Genomic DNA, 19,380 nt, shown 5'->3' on the forward strand with positions numbered 1-19,380 from the left:
TTACAAGGAAATGGAACATATGACAACTTGTAAGTAATTAGTTTATTTATACTAATGTTATTTATGCTTCTTCTTATAATAAAATGTACTACACTATGTTGTTTTATTTGTAAATAACATTGGTGCTCAAACAACACAACGGGGTTCTTCAAATCCACTCACCACAAACACTTGAGTTTGTAACTTTAGTTTGTAACATTGGTGCATTGCATTTTCCTTTTAGTTTGTAACTTTAATTAACTTTGAATTGAATTTTTCTTTTTTGTTGTAACTTTAATTCATTTTGCTTTGCATTTTCCTTTTGGTTTATAACTTTAAAGGATTTAGAATTGGAATGCTTGAGAAGTTTAACTTTAATTGGAATGCTTGGAATTGTAACTTTAATTTTCTTAGGTTGTGAATGCTTGAGAAGTTGATGAGATTGTGAATTTATATATGTTTGAGAAATTGAGGTTGTGTATTTATTTATTTAGGTTGTGAATTTATATTTTTGTGAATGCATTGAGAACTCGCGGTTTTAAACCGCTAATTATTATGTAATCGACCGCATTTTGCGGTTTACATAAACCGCAAAACGCGGTCGGTTTGCGGTTTCAAAATCACTAAACCGCAAATAGTCGGTCGGTTTGAGTAAAAATTGCGATTACCGAACCGCAACCACCCCTAGTTTAAATAGTGCTTGGGTTTTTTTATAAATACATGTCTAGGATTGGGTTTATTTATAAATTTGTAAAAAAACTATTATGGAAAATGGACACTACAAATAGAATATTTGGATAATATAACTGTTCGTATTTTTGGGAAATTATTTAATTTATATTCATTACAATATTTCCAGGAAAATAATAGAGTTTTGATCTAGAACTATTGTCTTGTTCCTCTTCTTCTTTGGCAACTTATACAAGCCTTGGTCATTATCCAAAAAACCAAAAAAATTCACAGAAAAAGAGAAGAAATGTGAGACTACGCGTTTCTTGTTAGAACTTTCTGCCGTTAGAATTCTCCCTCTGAGTCTGACTGGTTAAGCAAATGCGTTTGTATCACTAGACAATTCACAATTGGTTGAATGAACAATTTTTTAAAATTATTATTTCCCATTTAAGAGAATCTCCCTATTCATATAAAAATCTCGAACAATCTCTTCAAACTAAAATTTTCAAATTGTGGTTTGTTGACCAACATAGCAATTTAAAGTGTAAAATTTACTACTTTACTATTTTGTACACTCAACAAAGCCTCTTCAATTTAATTAATACAGCACACAAAAAAAATAAATGAATTAAATAAAATATTAAATAAGTATCGAAAGTCTCCCATTGGATTTGAAAAGCAAAGGTTGCCTTTTATTGTTCATTTAGCCCAGTGTAGGCTTTTTATCGTTCAGGACCACTTTTGTTAGCGTGCACTCTTTTGTTTTTGTAGAGTGAATGAAGAGTCTCCAATTTTGTGAATGGGTTTGACAAGGCTGTTGGAGAAGGTTTTGTTGACGTGGCTCATCTAATTTTATGTCCCAAAGCTTTTCAAGAGGGTATTGGAGATGCTCTAACAAATACAACTACGCATTTTAATTAATTAAGAGGGGGTGGTCCCTGAACTTTGACCCGATTCACATTTTGGTCCCTCAATTTTCAAAATTATTCCCGTGATCCTTTAACTTTAGTTTCGTTAGGACAAATGGTGCATGACACATCATATCTTTGATTTTGTTGGTTAAATCGGCCTTAAAATCTAGGCCCTTAGATGGAGAGGAGTGCTGGGAAATGTGATGCAATTGTCAAATTGTCAAATTTCACATTGAGTTTATTTATTTGGAGGGAAGAATTTATACAAGTGCTATCATTATCAGATTGAAAATCCCTATCAGGACAAAATAAAAGGGTAACAGGTCAGAAATCACTATCAGTACTAAATAGTGATTGGACGGTGAGAAAATCGTAAGAGATTATATTCATTCACGAACAAGTTGCTGCAGCGGATTGCAGACTGATTCAGATTAATGAAATGACAGAGATGGATGCTGACTGGTGATGATTTTTGAGTGGAACAAATTAAACATTCAGGTACAAAGACTTTGAGCCGTTAGATTTAAATCAACACAATCCCGTGGGCACTGTTATGAAATTTATACCAGTCAACTTGTTCATATGTGGCCACACGTTGTTTTATCAGTCACGCCACTTGGTTTATTTATTGTATAGTTTGGCAAATGATGGACCATTTCAGAAACAAATTTCCTGGTAGTTCACAAAGGAAGAAAAAAAGAAATGAGGAAGCTACAAGGTAATGAGTCTAGTGAAAAAAAATTGACAAGTGCAGTGCAGGTAGAGAAGAACAAAATGATCAAGTTGACCATTTCTGTGGTAGAATTAAACAGTTGGACCTGGTGCAAGAAATTACAGTACAAAAGGGAAGGCCATTTGATCCACATAAAACAATTTCATTCAAGAATATCAAAATATATCATACAAAATTATCAATACATCATTCACACAACAAAACCATTCTCTTCTAGCAAACACTCTTCTCTATCATCTTTTCAGTTTCAAGTTTCAACCCAAAAGTTAAAGCACTAGCTAGCAGCAGTAGCAGCAGTAGCAGCAGGAGAGGAGATGGCAGAAAGTGTGGTGAGCTTTTTGATTGACAGGCTTGCCTCCATAATAGAAGATGAGGTGAGACTACTGTCAGGGACCCGAGCAGAGATGGAGGACATCGTCGAGGAGTTAGAGCGCATGAAGGCCTTCTTAAGGGTTGCTGATGCAAAGGAAGACAGTGACCCCCAGCTCAAAGTGTGGGTTAAACAAGTTAGAGATGTGGCTTATCAGATTGAAGATGCGCTTGATATATTCAGGCTTTCTCATTCATGTGATCATAGGCCTGGATGCCATGTTTCCCTTCATGAGCTCTCTTGCATGATTAACAAGTTGAAAGCTCGCCGGCGAATTGCTACTGATATTCAAGGCATAAAATCAAAAGTCAGAACCCTCTCCGAGGGACATCAGAATTACAAACTTGATGTTGACCTTGGCTCAAGCAAGGTTCAGAAACATCAGTACAGTCAAGGGGATGCTCTTTTGCTGGAAGAGGCTGATCTTGTGGCAATCGGCGAACCTAAAAGGCAGCTGATTGAGTTGCTTATGCAAGAGGGTGGCCACGCTGGACGCCAGGCAGTCGCGGTCGTTGGGATGGGAGGGCTGGGGAAAACCACCTTGGCCAAGCAAGTCTATAAGGATGCAAGAGTTAAGAAAAATTTCAAGGTACATGCTTGGATCACTGTTTCTCAATCGTTCAAGATAAATAAGCTCCTAAGACACATAGTTGAAAAAATCTTCAAAGTTATCAGGAAACCAGTCCCTGAAGAAGTTGATAGGATGGACACCAACCAGCTAAGAGAAAAAATTAAAAAAATTGCTGCAGCACAGTAAGTACCTGATTGTTCTAGATGACCTTTGGCACATATATGCCTGGAATGTCATCAATTATGCATTGCCTGACAACAAAGGTAGTCGAGTAATGATCACTACTCGTAATGCCTTTGTAGCCTCTGTAGCCTCTGCCTCTTGCATGAACAACCACGGTATGGTCTACCATTTAGAGCCCTTATCTCCAGAAGAGTCTTGGACTCTTCTCTGTAGGAAGACATTTCAGGAAGAGTCATGTCCTCCAAATTTGGAGGAAATCTGTCAATGCATATTAAGGAAATGTGGGGGACTGCCCCTTGCAATTGTGGCAATCGGTGCTGTTCTAGCTATGAAAGACAAGAAAAACATAGAAGATTGGGCTGCCGTTTGTGGCAGTATTGGTGCTGAAATTGAGGAAAATGACCAACTTGACAACATGAAAAGGTTGCTGTATCTCAGTTTCAGTGATTTACCATACCATCTCAAATCTTGTTTCTTGTATCTGAGTATCTTTCCTGATCTCTATAAATTCGAGTATATGAGATTAATTCGATTATGGATTGCTGAAGGATTTGTTATTGAAAAGGAAGGAAAGACACCAGAAGAAGTTGCAGAGAGTTACCTTAAGGAGCTACTGGACAGAAGTTTGATCGAAGAAGAAGAAATAGCTACCGATGGGAGGGTCAAATCATGTCGGATCCATGATCTTTTACGGGAGATTGTCGTTTCGAAGTCTAGAGAGCAAAACTTTGCAGCAATACAGAAAGAGCAAGGCACAATGTGGCCCGAAAAAGTTCGACGACTATCAATTGTTAACACGTTGCAGAACGTACAACAAAAGAGGATTCCTTCCAAACTTCGTTCGTTGCTCATTTTTGGGGTAGAAGATTCACTTACTGAGTTTTCAATACCAAAATTGTTTCCTAGAGGTCTTCCGCTGCTTACTGTATTAGACTTGGAAGGTGCACCTCTAGAGACGTTTCCAAAAGAGGTTGTCAACCTTCTTCTGCTCAGGTATCTTAGTTTGAGGGGTACCAGGGTGAAACAAATTCCAAGCTCCATCAAGAAGCTTCAAAACCTAGAGACCTTTGATCTTAAACACTCTCATGTCGTTGAGTTGCCTGCTGAAATTGTGAATCTCAAGCGACTGCGCCATCTCCTGGTATATCGCTATGAAGTTGAATCTTATGCACGATTTAATTCCAGATATGGAGTGAAGGTTCCTGCAGGAATATGTGGCTTACAATCGCTCCAAAAGCTGTGTTTTGTAGAGGCAAATCAAGACAATGGGGCTTTAGTGGCAGAGCTTGGGAGAATGAATCAACTGAGAAGGTTAGGCATTTTCAAGTTGAGACAAGAAGATGGGGTCACCTTATGCTCATCTATCGAAAAGATGCGCAACCTTCGGTCATTGTCTGTATCTTCAGTGGAGAAGGACAAGATAATTGATCTGACACACATTTCTTGTCCTCCTCAATTTCTTCAGCGACTATACTTGACGGGGCGTTTAGAAAGCTTACCGCATTGGATTTCTTCTCTCCAGAACGTGGTGAGACTGTTTCTGAAATGGAGTCGGCTAAAGGAGGATCCTCTAGTGCATCTTCAAGGTTTGCCAAATCTAGTACATCTTGAACTCCTTCAGGTTTATGAGGGAGACTGTTTGCATTTTAAGGCAGGAGGGTTTCCAAGCCTAAAGTTACTAGGTATTGACAAACTAGATGAACTGAAATTGGTAATCATGGATGAGGGAGCAATGCCTTGCCTAGAAAAGTTAATTATCCAGAGGTGCAGATTGTTGAAGAAGGTATCAGGCATTGAACATTTACAAAACCTAAAGCTGCTCGAATTTTTTGACATGCCAGACGAATTAATAAGGCCATTTCATCCAGATGGCGGGGAAGATCATTGGAAAGTTTCTCACATTCCAGAGGTTTACTCTTCGTATTGGAACGTTGGGGGTTGGGATGTTTATTCATTAGAGATCACTGATGGGGAGAGTACTAGTCAACAAGGTACTACTTCTGCCATGAGGAGGCTGGAACCCAATATTCTATGGAAGGCTTAGCTTTTGGTTAACTGCAAATGATAGAATCACTGGAAGCATGTTTTATCAGAATTGGGCTTCCAACTACTGCATACATATGAATCTTCTAACTTCAATTCTTGTATTCTTTTATATCTTTCTCTACCCAAAAAGAACATACTTGCTATTAAGGTTCATTTTCACCCCTGTACTTTTCTTGCTAGAAAGTAATTCATATTCTATAGAGCAAATTTTCTTTTCTTCTTCAATGTTTTTGGATAACATCCATTGATTGTTTTAGGGTTTAGGAAGTTCCTGAGAGAGCCTATAAGGAGGTTACACAGTGATCCTAACTACTGTTAGAGTTGGGTTGACATTCCTCCACAACTAAAATTTAACATATAAGCTTTGCAACTCTAAAACACACTTCTTTCATTTGGGAAAAGAACTTAATTTATTTTATATGTAATAGTAGGGGTGGGCAAGCAATAGCATAGCAAATCATTGGTACATGGGATGCTTAAGTTACAAATTCAAAGATTCAACATATTCAATATCCATCAACATTTTCAATATTCAATATCCATTAACATATTCAATATCCAAATCCTAATCAACATATTCAATATCCAAATCAACCAAATCAATATTTATCCATCAACATATTCATCAAATCCAAATGGTTAAAACTCATGCATTATGGCTTACAAACCAAAAGAGTTAAACTTATGCCTTATATATTTCAATAGAGTACTATTCGGTATGGTACGGTATTGACATCAAAATCTTGATACTACCATACCATACCATTATCAATATCTATCGACCAAATGAAACATGAAATTGTGCCCACCTATGTAATAGGCAAGCAATAGCATAGCAAATCATTGTACATGGGCTTCAATGGCCTGGTGGATTTTTGGATGAGGCCAATTTCTTAACCATTGAATCAAATTGGTTAGTTGTTGTTCTTCTTGTTGGTCGCCTGGTTCTTCGAACTGTGAAGGCTCCAATTGATCATTATGTGGGGGTGGTGCGATATCAATCATGGGAATCAATGTTGTAGGATTTGGTTCAACATTCTCAATCACAACCACATCCCCTTCTTCTTCAAAAGTAAAATCTTCATTCCCAATAGCATTCTTCTCATACTCTATAAACTTTGCACAACCAGTCTCAACAATTTGGGTACCATAATTTGGACAATAAAATCTAAAACCTTTGAACTTGCAGGATAACCTATAAAATGACAGCTAATCGTTTTAGGATCGAGCTTCTTCTCTTGAGGGTTATAGATTCTAGCTTTAGCCTTGCAACCCCATATATGAAGATGTCGCAGGCTAGGCTTTCTGGTAGTCTAAATTTCGAAAGATGTCTTAGGCACGGACTTGTTAGACACTCTATTAAGTATGTAGTTTGATATTTTGATCGCTTCTCCCCATAGGAAACATAACACAAGAACAATCCCTGTGTTCTTGGCTCTTGTGTGCAGTTAGCTTGAGAGTGACTTGGGTGTAATTGAGATTTGGGTTGTGAGTTAAACTTTGTAATTCATAGGATAGGTGAGAGGGTTAATCTCCTTTGTTTATATGTTATTTATAATATAAAGGTTTTTGTATTTGGCTTTACGGAAAAGGAAAACTATAATTTTTATAACACAATCTGGTCACTTTTGTGGTATATGATTTTTCTCTACTGAAAACACATGTACATAACATGCAGACACAAGAGTATGCGTGCGAGCACTCGATACAGCAGAGACACAGATGTCTTCTATAGTAAATTTCTTTCTCGATGTGCTTTACTCCGTTCCGTTAAAATGACTTCTCTCTTCGTTGAGTATCTTCGAGGTGTCATACTCCATTTGTATACTAAGCGCAAACATATAGTAGCTTGTGCAAAGGTGATTGAGTGTAGCCATTTTTTCCTCAGACATTCAAAGGCTAGGAAGTCTCTGCATATCTAATATCTTTGACTGAGATAGAAAATAAAATATTCCATAAGTAGCGTCCTCAAGTTACTACAAGTACAGAAGTATTTTCCTGTCTAGTCCTGTGAAGAGGCGTCTAGTTTTGGATGAGTACGCAAGCTCATCAATAAAACAATGAAGGAAGTTTTAGTCAAATATTTTGAATTGTAATTTGTTTCTTTTGCTTGCTTAATTATAAGTATTTGAGCGCAGCAAAAGTCAAATTTCTAGAAACCTGAATCCGACAAAGCAACTTGGATATGATATGGATGGCAGAAATTTTTAACTGAATTTCATGAACAAGAATATGCTTGACTGCTATTTTAATGTTATGTTCATACATCATCAGAGAGGGAAATACCATGTAAATACCACAATTGTTGGGTGATCATGACCCATTAAGTGATGCAATTAATTGGTACATTTGACTCTTGAAGTATTCGTATTGAGTACGTGAACGTAGCGTTGCGTATGCAAATTTACTATTGACAAATTGCATGAAAGTGAACATCAGAAGAATATATATGCCATGAAACCAGATTCTGAGGTTGTCATGATGGTTATGCTTGGATTTATGTATTGTCCTGTTTTTATATTTTTTTGCCTAAGTTAGGAAGGGTAGGGGGAAACCTCACACACACGGGTACCATGGGAACTTGAACCCAGGTGCACTTGGGAGCACACCAAAGGCCTGGCCCTGGGCCAATCCAACTAACACCCCATTGGTTATGTATTGTCCTGCTTTGTTTAGTAATATCAGATCAATCTTATATTTTTTTCCACATTAATTCACGTCACATGGTAATTGATATATTAATTAACAGTTGATCATAATAAACTTGCCACTGATGGTTATGAACTTCTGATATTAACTTGTCTTGTGCATTCACACTGAGCTTGCTCATTCATTTGTCTGTTTTGAAATTTTGACACCAAACTTCCATACACTTGCCGCTGATGGTTCTGAACTTCTGGTATTGTTTTTTTTATTTCTTTTGTCGTATAGCCTGGATTTATTGTCTTGGTTTCTCAGTTGCTTTCTCAGTTGCCGACATGTGTAACTAGATGTTTGCTCCCAAAATTTCTTGGTGACCAAGTCACAGACAAACTCTGCATTAGCATCATTTTTAAAGTCATTTTTAACCATCATCATAACTTGTTAATGAAGCATTTGCAAAACCAGTTGTAATTTCTTCTTGAAAAATAATAGTTGCTTATACAAGAAGGCAAGTGACTTCACTTCTATAAAAACAAGACAATCAAACTACCAAAAGTCCTTTTGGACTGCAAAGGAATGGAAGAAGTATGGTGACTCCACAGAGTGAGTTACCGAGAGAATGGCAGAAAGTGCAGTCACTTTTCTACTCAACAAGATTTCACCTTTCTTTGAAAATAGGGTTCAACTGTTGAGAGGGGTTAGAGAAGAACTTGTGTACCTAAAAGGAGAACTGGAGCGCATGAAAGCCTTTCTGAGAGATGCAGATGTAATGGAAGAAAGTGATGATGAACTCAAAGTATGGGTGAAGCAAGTACGAGATGTTGCTCATGATGCAGAAGATCTTCTAGATGAATTTGCAGTTCTCCAAGCTCATAACAATCATGGCTATGAACTCTATTTTCCTTTCAATAGGCTTTCTTGCTCTGTCAAGAACTTGAAAGCTCAGTACCGGGTTGCCTGGCAGTTACAGAGCATCAACGCCCAAATTCAACATATTTTTGCAGCTTATAAAAGACTTCTTCCAAAGCTTAATCCGGCAAAAGGTTCAATGTTTACCAGTTCAGGTATTATTTGACAACCAGTAGGTTTATTTCCTTAAAAAGTGAGCTCAACCCTAAAATATTATCATTCTAGGCGGCTAATAGTGATCTTCGATGTTTTGTTTCTTTTGGCCTCTCTACATTAGTTGATTTACAATTCATCTAGGCTATAGATGGAATTCGTCTGTTCAGTGTGATGGACTCAATAGTTGTTCAGTAGCACTTCTAGAAGGTTGCATGAAGAGGAGTAGGTTTCATCCTGCTTTGTAGTTGCTATCTTGGCTTTTTAAGTTTAACAACCAGTATTGTCTGACTTAAGACAGAGAATGCTGTGATTATTTATACTCTTGCACTAGTTGGGGCATCACCGTGTTCTTTTCTTCCTTCATGTTTTAATTTGCAACAGGTGATACATGGCATGATCGGCGAGGGGATGCTCTTCTTTTAGACAGCGCAGATGTTGTGGGGATAGACAAGCCTAAACAGAAACTGGTCAGCTGGCTGGTCAGGGGTGGCTCTGGACGTGAAGTAGTTTCAGTCACTGGAATGGGAGGCATGGGGAAGACCACCTTGGTGAAGAAAGTTTATGATGATGTAAAAGTGAAGAAACATTTCAAGCCTCGTGCTTGGATCACGGTTTCTCAATCTTTTCAGGCAGAAGATCTTCTTAAAGACATCATTCATAAACTCTTTTATGCAATCAGGAGGCCAGTTCCCGAAGGTGTGGATGACAAGAATAGCAATGAATTGAAAGCAATAATTAAGAACTTTCTGCAGAAAAGGAAGTATCTGATTGTTCTTGATGATGTATGGCACACTAACGAATGGGAAACTGTCAAATATGTTTTGCCTACTGGGAACTTTGGCAGCAGAGTCATGGTCACTACACGTAAAGCTGATGTTGCGTTCACTTCTTGTTCAGAATCCAAAGGCAAGGTCTATCACTTGAAGCCCTTGCCTGCAGATGAGTCCTGGAATCTGTTCACTAGGAAGGCCTTTCAAGGGAAGCCATGTCCTCCTTATTTGTATGAAAAATGTAAATGTATCCTTAAAAAGTGTGAGGGTTTGCCCCTTGCAATTGTGGCAATAAGTGGTGTTCTGGCTACAAAAGACACTCGCAGGATAGATGAGTGGGATTTCATTTGTCATAGTCTTGGAGCTGAAATTCATGGCAATGACAAACTTGAAGATTTAAAGAAAGTACTGTCTCTCAGCTTTAACGATTTGCCCTATTATCTCAAGGCTTGTTTCTTGTACTTGAGTATCTTTCCCGAGGGCCATCTGATTCAGCACATGAGACTGATTCGTTTATGGATAGCTGAAGGATTTGTTGAGGCTATACAAGGAAGAACATTGGAGGAAGTAGCTGAGGACTACCTAAAGGAGCTCTTGAACAGAAATTTGATCCTAGTGGGATACACAACAAGTGATGGGAGGATCAAAACTTATCGCGTACATGATCTTTTGCGGGAGATCATTATTTCAAAGTCAAGGGATCAAAATTTTGCAGCCATAGTTAAGGACCAGAATGCAATCTGGCCTGATAGAGTTCGACGCCTATCCATACATAATTCATTGCAAACCGTACAAGCAAAAAGGTCAGTTCCTCAACTTCGTTCCCTGTTTTTGTTTGGGGTGGTTGCAAGGCCATCCATACAAAAATATTTTCCCAGTGGCTTAAGGCTGCTTAAGGTGTTGGATTTGGAAGCTGCACCTTTAATGATGTTTCCGAGAGAAATCCTGGACCTTTTTTACTTAAGTTATCTAAGCTTGAGGAAAACCCAGGTGAAAGTCATTCCCAGAGGCATAGGGAATCTTCAGAACCTGTTGACATTGGATCTTAAAAAGACCAATGTCACTGAATTGCCTCTTGAGATACTGAAACTTGAAAAACTTCGCCATCTCCTGGTTTATCGTCTTAAGATTGAATCTTATGCACACTTTTATTCCAAGTTTGGCTTTAAGGCCCTTTCAAGTCTAGGAGATTTGCAGTCCCTGCAAAAGCTCTGCTTCATTGAGGCAAATGATCATGGTTGTGGCATGAAAATGAGGGAGTTAGGTAAGCTGAAGAACCTCAGGAGGCTTGGCATCATGAAATTGAGAAAACAAGATGGATTAGCTTTGTGCTTGTCTCTGGAACATTTGACCAAGCTGCGTGCATTTTCTGTAAAATCAACCCGAGAGAATGAGATTCTTGATCTGCAACACCTTTCTTCCCCTCCTCAGTTCCTGGAACGACTATACTTGACAGGACGTTTGGAAGAGCTGCCAAATTGGATTCCTTCACTTCATAGTTTGGTCAAACTGTTTTTGAAATGGAGTTGGTTAAAAGATGATCCGCTTGTTCGGCTTCAAGATTTGCCTAATCTTGTTCATCTTGAATTGCTTCATGCTTGTGATAGTGACATGCTGTCTTTCAAGAGTGGAGGATTTAAAAAGCTCAAGGTTTTGGGTCTTGACAAATTTGACAACCTCAGATGCGTGAAGGTGGAGGAGGGAGCAATGCCATGCCTCGAAAAACTAACGATCCAACGATGTAAGTCAATGAAGAGGGTGCCATCAGGAGTTAAACACCTCTCCAGACTGAAGTTGCTTGAGTTCTTTGAAATGCCAAGTGAATTAATCTTGAAACTGAGGCCAAATGGAGGCGAAGATTACGGGGAAGTTAAACATGTCCCGGATGTTTATTCAGCCTGTTGGAGGGATGGGGGTTGGGATGTGTATTCAATAGAGAGTTTCAAGGAGATAGAAAATGCTACCTCACAAGCAGGTACTGTCAGGAGATGCCATGAACTTCGTCCGCTATGGAAGGTTTAGATCTGATCATGCTTGTGAGTCAGTCAGTCAATCAACTTCTACAGATTGTCCACCATTGTACAAATGAATGTAAATACTAAATACTCATAACATGTAACTTACTGAAGAATAAGGTGCAGTATTTGGTCACCAATGTATTCTATATTTGCATATACTAAATATTTGTACATAATCACTAGAGTCTGAGGACATGACTGTGAACTACTCAGGAACAGTTTGCTCTGTCTCTGTCTCTTTTTTTACTCTTTTTTTAGGGTAATTGAATTAATATTCTAAGAGCATGGAAGAGGGGAAAAAAACCGTTGCAGATAATTAGGAGGAAACTCACACAGTAAAATAAAAAACTGAAAAAATAGCAGAGCCAGGGAAAGGTAGAAAAGGAAGCCAGACATAATCCTTTCACAACTTTGATCAGCTGACTTTCATTGTCTTTGCAGCCAATGCAGTTTACCAATTTATCCTCTAGATTGTTTTGCAGAAATCAATATTTTTTGCCTTAAAGATCTTAATTCTTCCCATTCATCCGTATTTAATCTCCATACTACCAACATAGTTGAAAGTGATATTCAATGACACTAGAAAATTCACACGACCAGATATTGCAGGGAAAAAAATCATTGTACACTCTGAGCAGTACAGATTTACAGCATAGTTCTATACATGAATTATAGGCATCAAAATAATAACTGGAAAATGTACAAATGGCAATTACTATGATACCCCTAGCATTACAGAATACATGAACCAAGTGTGAGTATTTTACTATTTACAATTAACTACAAGAGAATTTACAGCTATTTACAATATACAGCACCTGACATATGAAACTCAAGTCCATTAAGGCTACTACTTCCAACGAGTTTCGAGTTCATGGTTCTTCATGACAGAACTGGTTTGAAGAAAGTTCTCTCCCTCATTCAAACCCTCTAAAGGGTACACCTCCCACCCACTCTCTCCAGTAGGTGAAATAAACTTCTGGAATATGTGCAACTTTCCAATAATCATTGCCTTCTTCTTGTGGACGTAGCGTCTTGATTAATTTTTCTGGCATCTCAAAAAATTCAAGCACCTTCAGTTTGTTCAGGTGTTCAATTCCTGAGGGCACCTTCTCCAATGATTTGCAACGCTGGATACTTAGCTTCTCAACACAAGGCATTGCTCCCATCTCCACCTGTATGCATCTAAGTGCGTCAAATTCATTGATACCCAAATGTTTGAGCTTCTTAAACCCTCCAGCTCCAAAACACAATGTGTCTCCTTCGAACACCTGAGATAACTCGAGATGTACTAGATTGGGCAAATACTGAAGGAATAAGAGTGGATCATCCTTTAACCTACTCCACTTCAAATATAACCTGACAAGGCTATGCAGGGAAGGTATCCAGTGAGGTAATGCATCCAATCGTCCTTGCAAGTACAGCCTCTGAAGCAGGAGAGGGGGAGAAGAAAGGTGCTGCAAATCAATGATTTCATCCTTTTCTACTGAAGTTATGGACAATGCACAAAGTTTGCTGAGCTTTTCAATGGATGAACAAAGAACCTTTCCATCTTCTTTCCTCATTTGTACAATGCCTAACCTTCTCAACTGAACTAGTTTCCCCAGCTCTTTTAATATGGCACCACCATCTTGGTTTGCCTTGATGAAACAAAGTTTTTGAAGGGAAGTTAAAGCCCCTATTTTTGCAAGGACCTTAAAGCCATATTTTGAGTGAAAATCTCCATAAGGTACAAATTCATAACGATATACCAGCAGATGACGTAGATGTTTGAGCTTCAGGATTTCAGCTGGGAGTTCAGTAACCAGAGAATGCTTCAGATCTAAAGTCTCCAGGTTCTGAAGCTTCCCTATAAAGCTTGGAATGGTTTTTACCCTGGTATCTTTCAAGCTCAGATACTTTAAAAAGAAAAGGTTGAAAACTTCTATGGGAAAAACACTTAGAGGTGCACTTTGCAAATCTAACACATTAAGAAGCCTAAAACCTCCAGGAAAAAGTGTTTGTAGTAATGGCTTCTCGGCAAGTCTGAACATAAACAGAGAACGCAATTGAGAAGCACACCTGTTTTTCTGTACGTATTGCAGTGAGTTATGCATTGAAAGGCGTCGAATTTTATCTGGCCATGGCATGCTTTGGTCTTTAGCTATTGTGGCAAAGTTCTGATCTCTTATCTTAGAGGTGATAATCTCTCGGAAAAGGTCGTGGACACGAAAGTTTTTCACCCTTCCATCAGATGTTGTCTCTGCTGCTTGAATCATGCTTCTATTCAATAGTTCATTGAGGTAGTCCTCTGCAACATCTTCCAGTGTTTTTCCTTCTTTTGCTTCGATGAAGCCCTCTGCCATCCATAATCGAACAAGTCTCATATGCTCAATTAGATGATCCTCAGGAAAGATACTCAGGTACAAAAAACAAGACTTTAGATAGTAAGGCAAATCATTAAAACTGAGTGAAAGTACTTTTTTCAAGTCCTTCAGTTTGTCATTCCCCTCAATTTCAGCCCCTAGGCTATGGCCAACCATATCCCACTCATCAATCCTGCGCTTGTCTTTGGTAGCCAAAACACCACTGACTGCTACAATTGCAAGGGGCAGTCCCTCGCACTTTCTTAAAATACAATTACTAATCTCCTCTAAATAAGGAGGGCATGAACTCCCCTGGAATGTCTTCTTGCACAGAAGATCCCAAGACTCCTTCTGGGGTAAAGGCTCCATATTATAAACTTTGCCTCTGGATTCTACGCTGGTTGTAGAGGCTATATCAGCATTTCGGGTAGTTAGTATGATTCGGCTGCCACATATATTGTTAGGCAAAGCATATTTCACAGAATCCCATCCGTGCAAGTGCCATACATCATCTAAAACAATAAGATACCTCCTTTTCTGTAGGAAATCTTTGATCAGTGTTTTCAACTGATTGTTATTCATGTTGCTGGTTCCTTGTGGAAGTGGCCTTCGGATGGCTTTGTGGAGTTGTTGAAGCATGTCTTTGAGGAGTTCCCCTAATTTGAAAGACTGAGTAACAGTGATCCAAGCATGTACTTTGAAATGCTTCTTTACTTCTGCAGCATCGTAGACTTGCTTGACTAAGGTAGTCTTTCCCAGTCCTCCCATCCCGGCCACAGAAACTACTTCCCGACCAGAACCACCGCTGAGAAGCCACCCTACAAGCTGCTTTATAGGTTCGTCAATGCCCACTATATCAGTTTTCTCTAAAAGTAGAGCATCCCCTCGGCGGTCCTCCCACATATGGCCTGCAGTTGAAGAGCCTGAACCTTGTTCAGCCATATTGAATTTGTGGCGTAGTCTCTTATGAACCTCTGAGATTTTTCTGATTCTTAAGTTGATGCCTTGTAACTCAGAAGCAATTCGGTATCGAGCTTTTGTGTTCTTAATGCAGCAAGAAAACCTATGAATGGAACCATATAATCCCTCCCCATGATCATGTGCCTGAAGAAGTGTAAATTCATCAAGAACATCTTCACTGTCGTGAGCAATGTCTCTAACTTGCTTTATCCATACTTCGACTTCCGCGTCACTCTCTTCAAATGCATCAGCAATCCTCAGGAACGCAGTCATGCGCTCCAGTTCCCCTCTCAGATACACCATTTCTTCCCTAACCCCTTTCAAAAGTTGCAGATCATTTTCGAAAAGGGGCGCAACTTTTTCGAGCAGAAACTTCACCGCACTCTCTGCCATTAATTCTCTCTTTACTCTTTTGATTACCCTTTCTTCCTCAACTGATTTTCTCTGTTCAGAATCTGTAGTTATATAATTCAGGGGCAACTTAGAATATTCACAAAAAATTGCAGATGGCCTTTGGTGTAAGTAACCAACTTAAATAAGTAACAGCGACTGGATTTTGAATTGTTCCTGGTAAAGCAATCAGATTGCACTAATTTAAAATCCATGGAGCTTTCCTAGAAAGTGGCTTAAACTTGGAAAATGAAATTTATTTTGAGTTTTGTAAGCTTCATGGTCTTTTCCTTTGTGATCAGCTCATCCACAAGATCATTTTGCCAGCAAGATGCTCAACACATAGTGTGCAATTGCAAATCAAGAATAGCATGACTAGAATTTTTCAGACTGCACAACACGTAAACAATGAAAATAACTTATTGGTTGATCTTATCTACACAGAAGAATGTAAGATGAAAGTGACTCTCTCCCATCTGATCTTCACCTAATAAATAAGCGAGACTGAGTTAATAAACACCTATTCTAAACATTGTTTGAGGAATTGGTTGGAATTGACATTTATATATATAGTACCATTCTACTGAGGGATCTCTCAAATATTTTATTTGAAGGACATCCTTTAGGGTACCTTATGAATTTTTTTTCAACAATCCAAACCATCTATTTGTTAAGTCTATATTCATAGATCATCCTTGCAAAAAATTAGACAAATTGGAAACCGTTTCGACATCTCATTGTGTCATATAAAATCAATAAACACGGTGCTTCAAGAAAGTACTTAAAATTTCAATAACTCAATTGAGTGCTTAAATGATATCGGATTCAAGCGATTTTTTGTAGAGATGATCTTTGAATGTTATCTAAAAAATAGACGGTTTTGATTGATGAAATACAATGCAGAGTGGGCCCTACAACGGTGACTCCTTTTATTGAGGGATCCGTCAAATAATTTTATTTGAAGGACACCCTTTAGGGTCCCCTAAAAATATTTTTTCAACGATCCAAGCCATTTATTTTGTAAGCGTACATTCATAGATCATCCTTGTAAAAAATTAGACAAATCGGAAACCGTTTTGATATCCAATTGTTTCTTATAAAATCAATGAACACGATACTTTAAGAAAGTACTAAAATTTTAATAATTCAGTTGAGTGATCAAATGATATCGGATTCAAGTGATTTTTTGTAGAGATGATCTTTGAATGATTATCTAAAAAATAGATAGTTTTGATTGATGAAATACAATGCAGAGTGGGCCCTACAACGGTGACCCCTTCTATTGAGGATCCTCAAATAATTTTATTTGAGGGACACCCTTTAGGGTCCCCTAAAAATATTTTTTCAACTATCCAAACCATTTATTTTTTAAGTGTACATTCATAGATCATCCTTGCAAAAAATTAGACAAATTGGAAACTGTTTTGATATCCAATTGTTTCTTACAAAATCAATGAACATAATGCTTCAAGAAAGTACTAAAATTTTAATAATTCAATTGAGTGATCAAATGATATCGGATTCAAGTGATTTTTTGTAGAGATGATTTTTGAATGAGTATCTACAAAATAGACGGTTTGGATTAGTGAAATACAATACGGATTGGGCCCTACAAAGGTGTCCCCTAAATAAGCTAATTTAATATATATATATATATATAGAGAGAGAGAGAGAGAGAGAGAGAGAGAGAGAGAGAGAGAGAGAGAGAGAGAAGCCAGGATTTCATATTAGAGGGGGCCTTCACATCTGAATGAGAGCGTTAAAGCGCTAATCTCTTAATAAGCTAATTCGACACTAACTACTTATTTTGGCCCATTTCATAGTATCATTTGATATAAATTTGTTACAATCATAATTGTAATGAATTATTTATTTATTTTTAGAAACATGAATTTCATATTTTAAATTCGTCTACACTACTTAAAAATTTATATTCCAACATAAAGAAGAATAAATAAAAAAAGTTCATAAATCCCAACACTAAGGTACCCAACTCAATGCACTCATACATGAAAAAAGGACTGAAATAAAAAATTCACAAAGCTTAAGTTAAACAAAAGATAAAAAGAAAGAAACGTTATAAATTTAGGAGTTTTTAGTGTAAATATCATAAACTAACCTTAAAAATTTAAGGGAGATAAGTAGATGAGAGATCAAGAAATGGTTAATTTGTAGACAATAAGAACCTAATATATTGTTTATTTTAGGATAAATATCGTAAAACTAGTCTAATATATTACAATATCACATATCATATATAATATATATATATATATATATATATATATATATATATATAATTGGAAAAAATGGAGTGGTTGCCTGGGACCACACTGGTCTCCGCCAATAAACACAATCACATCATTGACCTTTAGGAATTTTCCTAGCAATAATTTAAATTTATTGTATTTTATCCATCTCCGTGTACACCAATTTTCTGGTACTTTGAATTCAATTCTATAATTTTGCATGCGTCCCTCTCGAGGAAACAAGTTGTTACTAAATGAATGAATGCAAAAGGGTAAGCAGTCGCTGTTGTGGTTGCCTCTGCAGCCAATCTCCCAGCAACCACAGGATGATTTCATTTGACTGCGTATACATATAGTTATGGAAATGATTTTCAACAATGAATTGATTATATTTGTTTCATTAGAATATATGTTTGTGAAAAGTCAGCTTCATTAAGTATTCATTAGAACACAGTTACTTTGCACCCGAGGTCATGTGTTCGAATCCCCTCCCTTATACTATATGATGAAAAACAATTTCATTTTCCTTTTTTTTTTTTTGGTATACATCTAATCAATGTAAGCTGAAACAATTTCGTTTCTATACCCAAAAAAGAAAAAGAAACAATTTTGTTTACACTTTACACCTTTTTTTTCACGTTCAGCTCCATAGATTGAATATAGATGTTGCAATAGACTAATAAAAGCTTAACTCACTGATCAGCCTTCTGCTTGCCGATTATTCATGCGTAAATTTTTATTTTGTTTCGCCAAGGGTATTGATACGGCTACCCACAGGTGCACTGACGAGCAGGAGAAGCTAGTCTGCCGCCGGCCCATACATTTTTATTTATTTTGCTTCGATGGTGCTCCGCCTACATAAAAAAAACAAGGGTGAATAGAAAATGTCAAAAATTAGTTCATAAAAAAACACCATCTTAAGAAGAGAAAACTCTAAGAAAAAAGTCTTAGACGCCAACCCCTCGGCCTCCTTCCCTACCTCCCCTCTCCTTTCATCCCTTCTTTTTTCTCCTTTCCTCCCTTTTATCCCTCAGGATTGTTAGTTTATTTTGTGATGTGGAAGTAGTAGCTGTCCTCCTTCAGTATTTTTCTTGAAATCTACAGAGATGAAATGTGTAGCAACGGTTTAGCACTGTCCCCTTTCACTTCAAAAATGAAAATGGCTTCAGAAGCAGAAGGAGGAGGTCACAGTGACCCATCAAATTTATGGACTTTTTGGGCCCTCCAGCCTCCCTTCAACTTCAAACAGAGAAACTGTACATGCCATTAGTGTCTGTGGGCTTTTGGTGAGCATTGCATGCCCAAAGTACCTTGGAGGCTGTATTTTGGCTGCGATGCGTTGCTTGTTGGTCAAGAAATGCTGGATTAGGCCCTTAGGATGGGCTCGACTCAATACAAGCCTTTCTTCTTTTAGTATGTTAGGCATGCCACTACTAGTGTTTTGCTCTCCTAGTAGGAAGAGATGACATGTGGTT

At 37.8% G+C, this 19,380-nt stretch overlaps 1 protein-coding gene and 2 pseudogenes across 2 annotated transcripts; 2 read left to right on the top strand and 1 right to left on the bottom strand.

Moving 5' to 3' along the window:
* The first annotated feature begins 2,228 nt into the window (after window positions 1-2,228).
* Window positions 2,229-5,690, top strand: LOC103336811 (disease resistance protein RPM1-like; annotated as a pseudogene). Its single transcript, XR_016122373.1, has one exon. The product of XR_016122373.1 is annotated as a disease resistance protein RPM1-like (transcript).
* Window positions 5,691-7,839: 2,149 nt separating this feature from the next.
* Window positions 7,840-12,187, top strand: LOC103336812 (disease resistance protein RPM1-like). Its single transcript, XM_008239912.3, has 2 exons — window positions 7,840-9,172; window positions 9,555-12,187. The coding sequence occupies exons 1-2, from the start codon at window positions 8,728-8,730 to the stop codon at window positions 11,963-11,965; spliced, it is 2,856 nt and encodes a 951-aa protein (XP_008238134.2). The 5' UTR covers window positions 7,840-8,727; the 3' UTR covers window positions 11,966-12,187.
* Window positions 12,188-12,564: 377 nt separating this feature from the next.
* LOC103336813 (disease resistance protein RPM1-like) lies at window positions 12,565-16,054 on the bottom strand (annotated as a pseudogene).
* Between the last annotated feature and the right edge of the window lie 3,326 nt (window positions 16,055-19,380).

The sequence above is a fragment of the Prunus mume genome, linkage group LG7 (assembly GCF_029339155.1).
Source record: "Prunus mume cultivar Tortuosa linkage group LG7, ASM2933915v1, whole genome shotgun sequence".
In the NCBI taxonomy this organism is placed as follows: domain Eukaryota; kingdom Viridiplantae; phylum Streptophyta; class Magnoliopsida; order Rosales; family Rosaceae; genus Prunus; species Prunus mume.

Excerpts from the sequence above, each read along its gene's own strand:
- LOC103336812 (XM_008239912.3), top strand. The coding sequence starts at position 8,728 with ATGGCAGAAAGTGCAGTCACTTTTCTACTCAACAAGATTTCACCTTTC. Across the intron at positions 9,173-9,554 it reads TTCAATGTTTACCAGTTCAG|GTGATACATGGCATGATCGG; the intron begins GTATTATTTGAC and ends AATTTGCAACAG.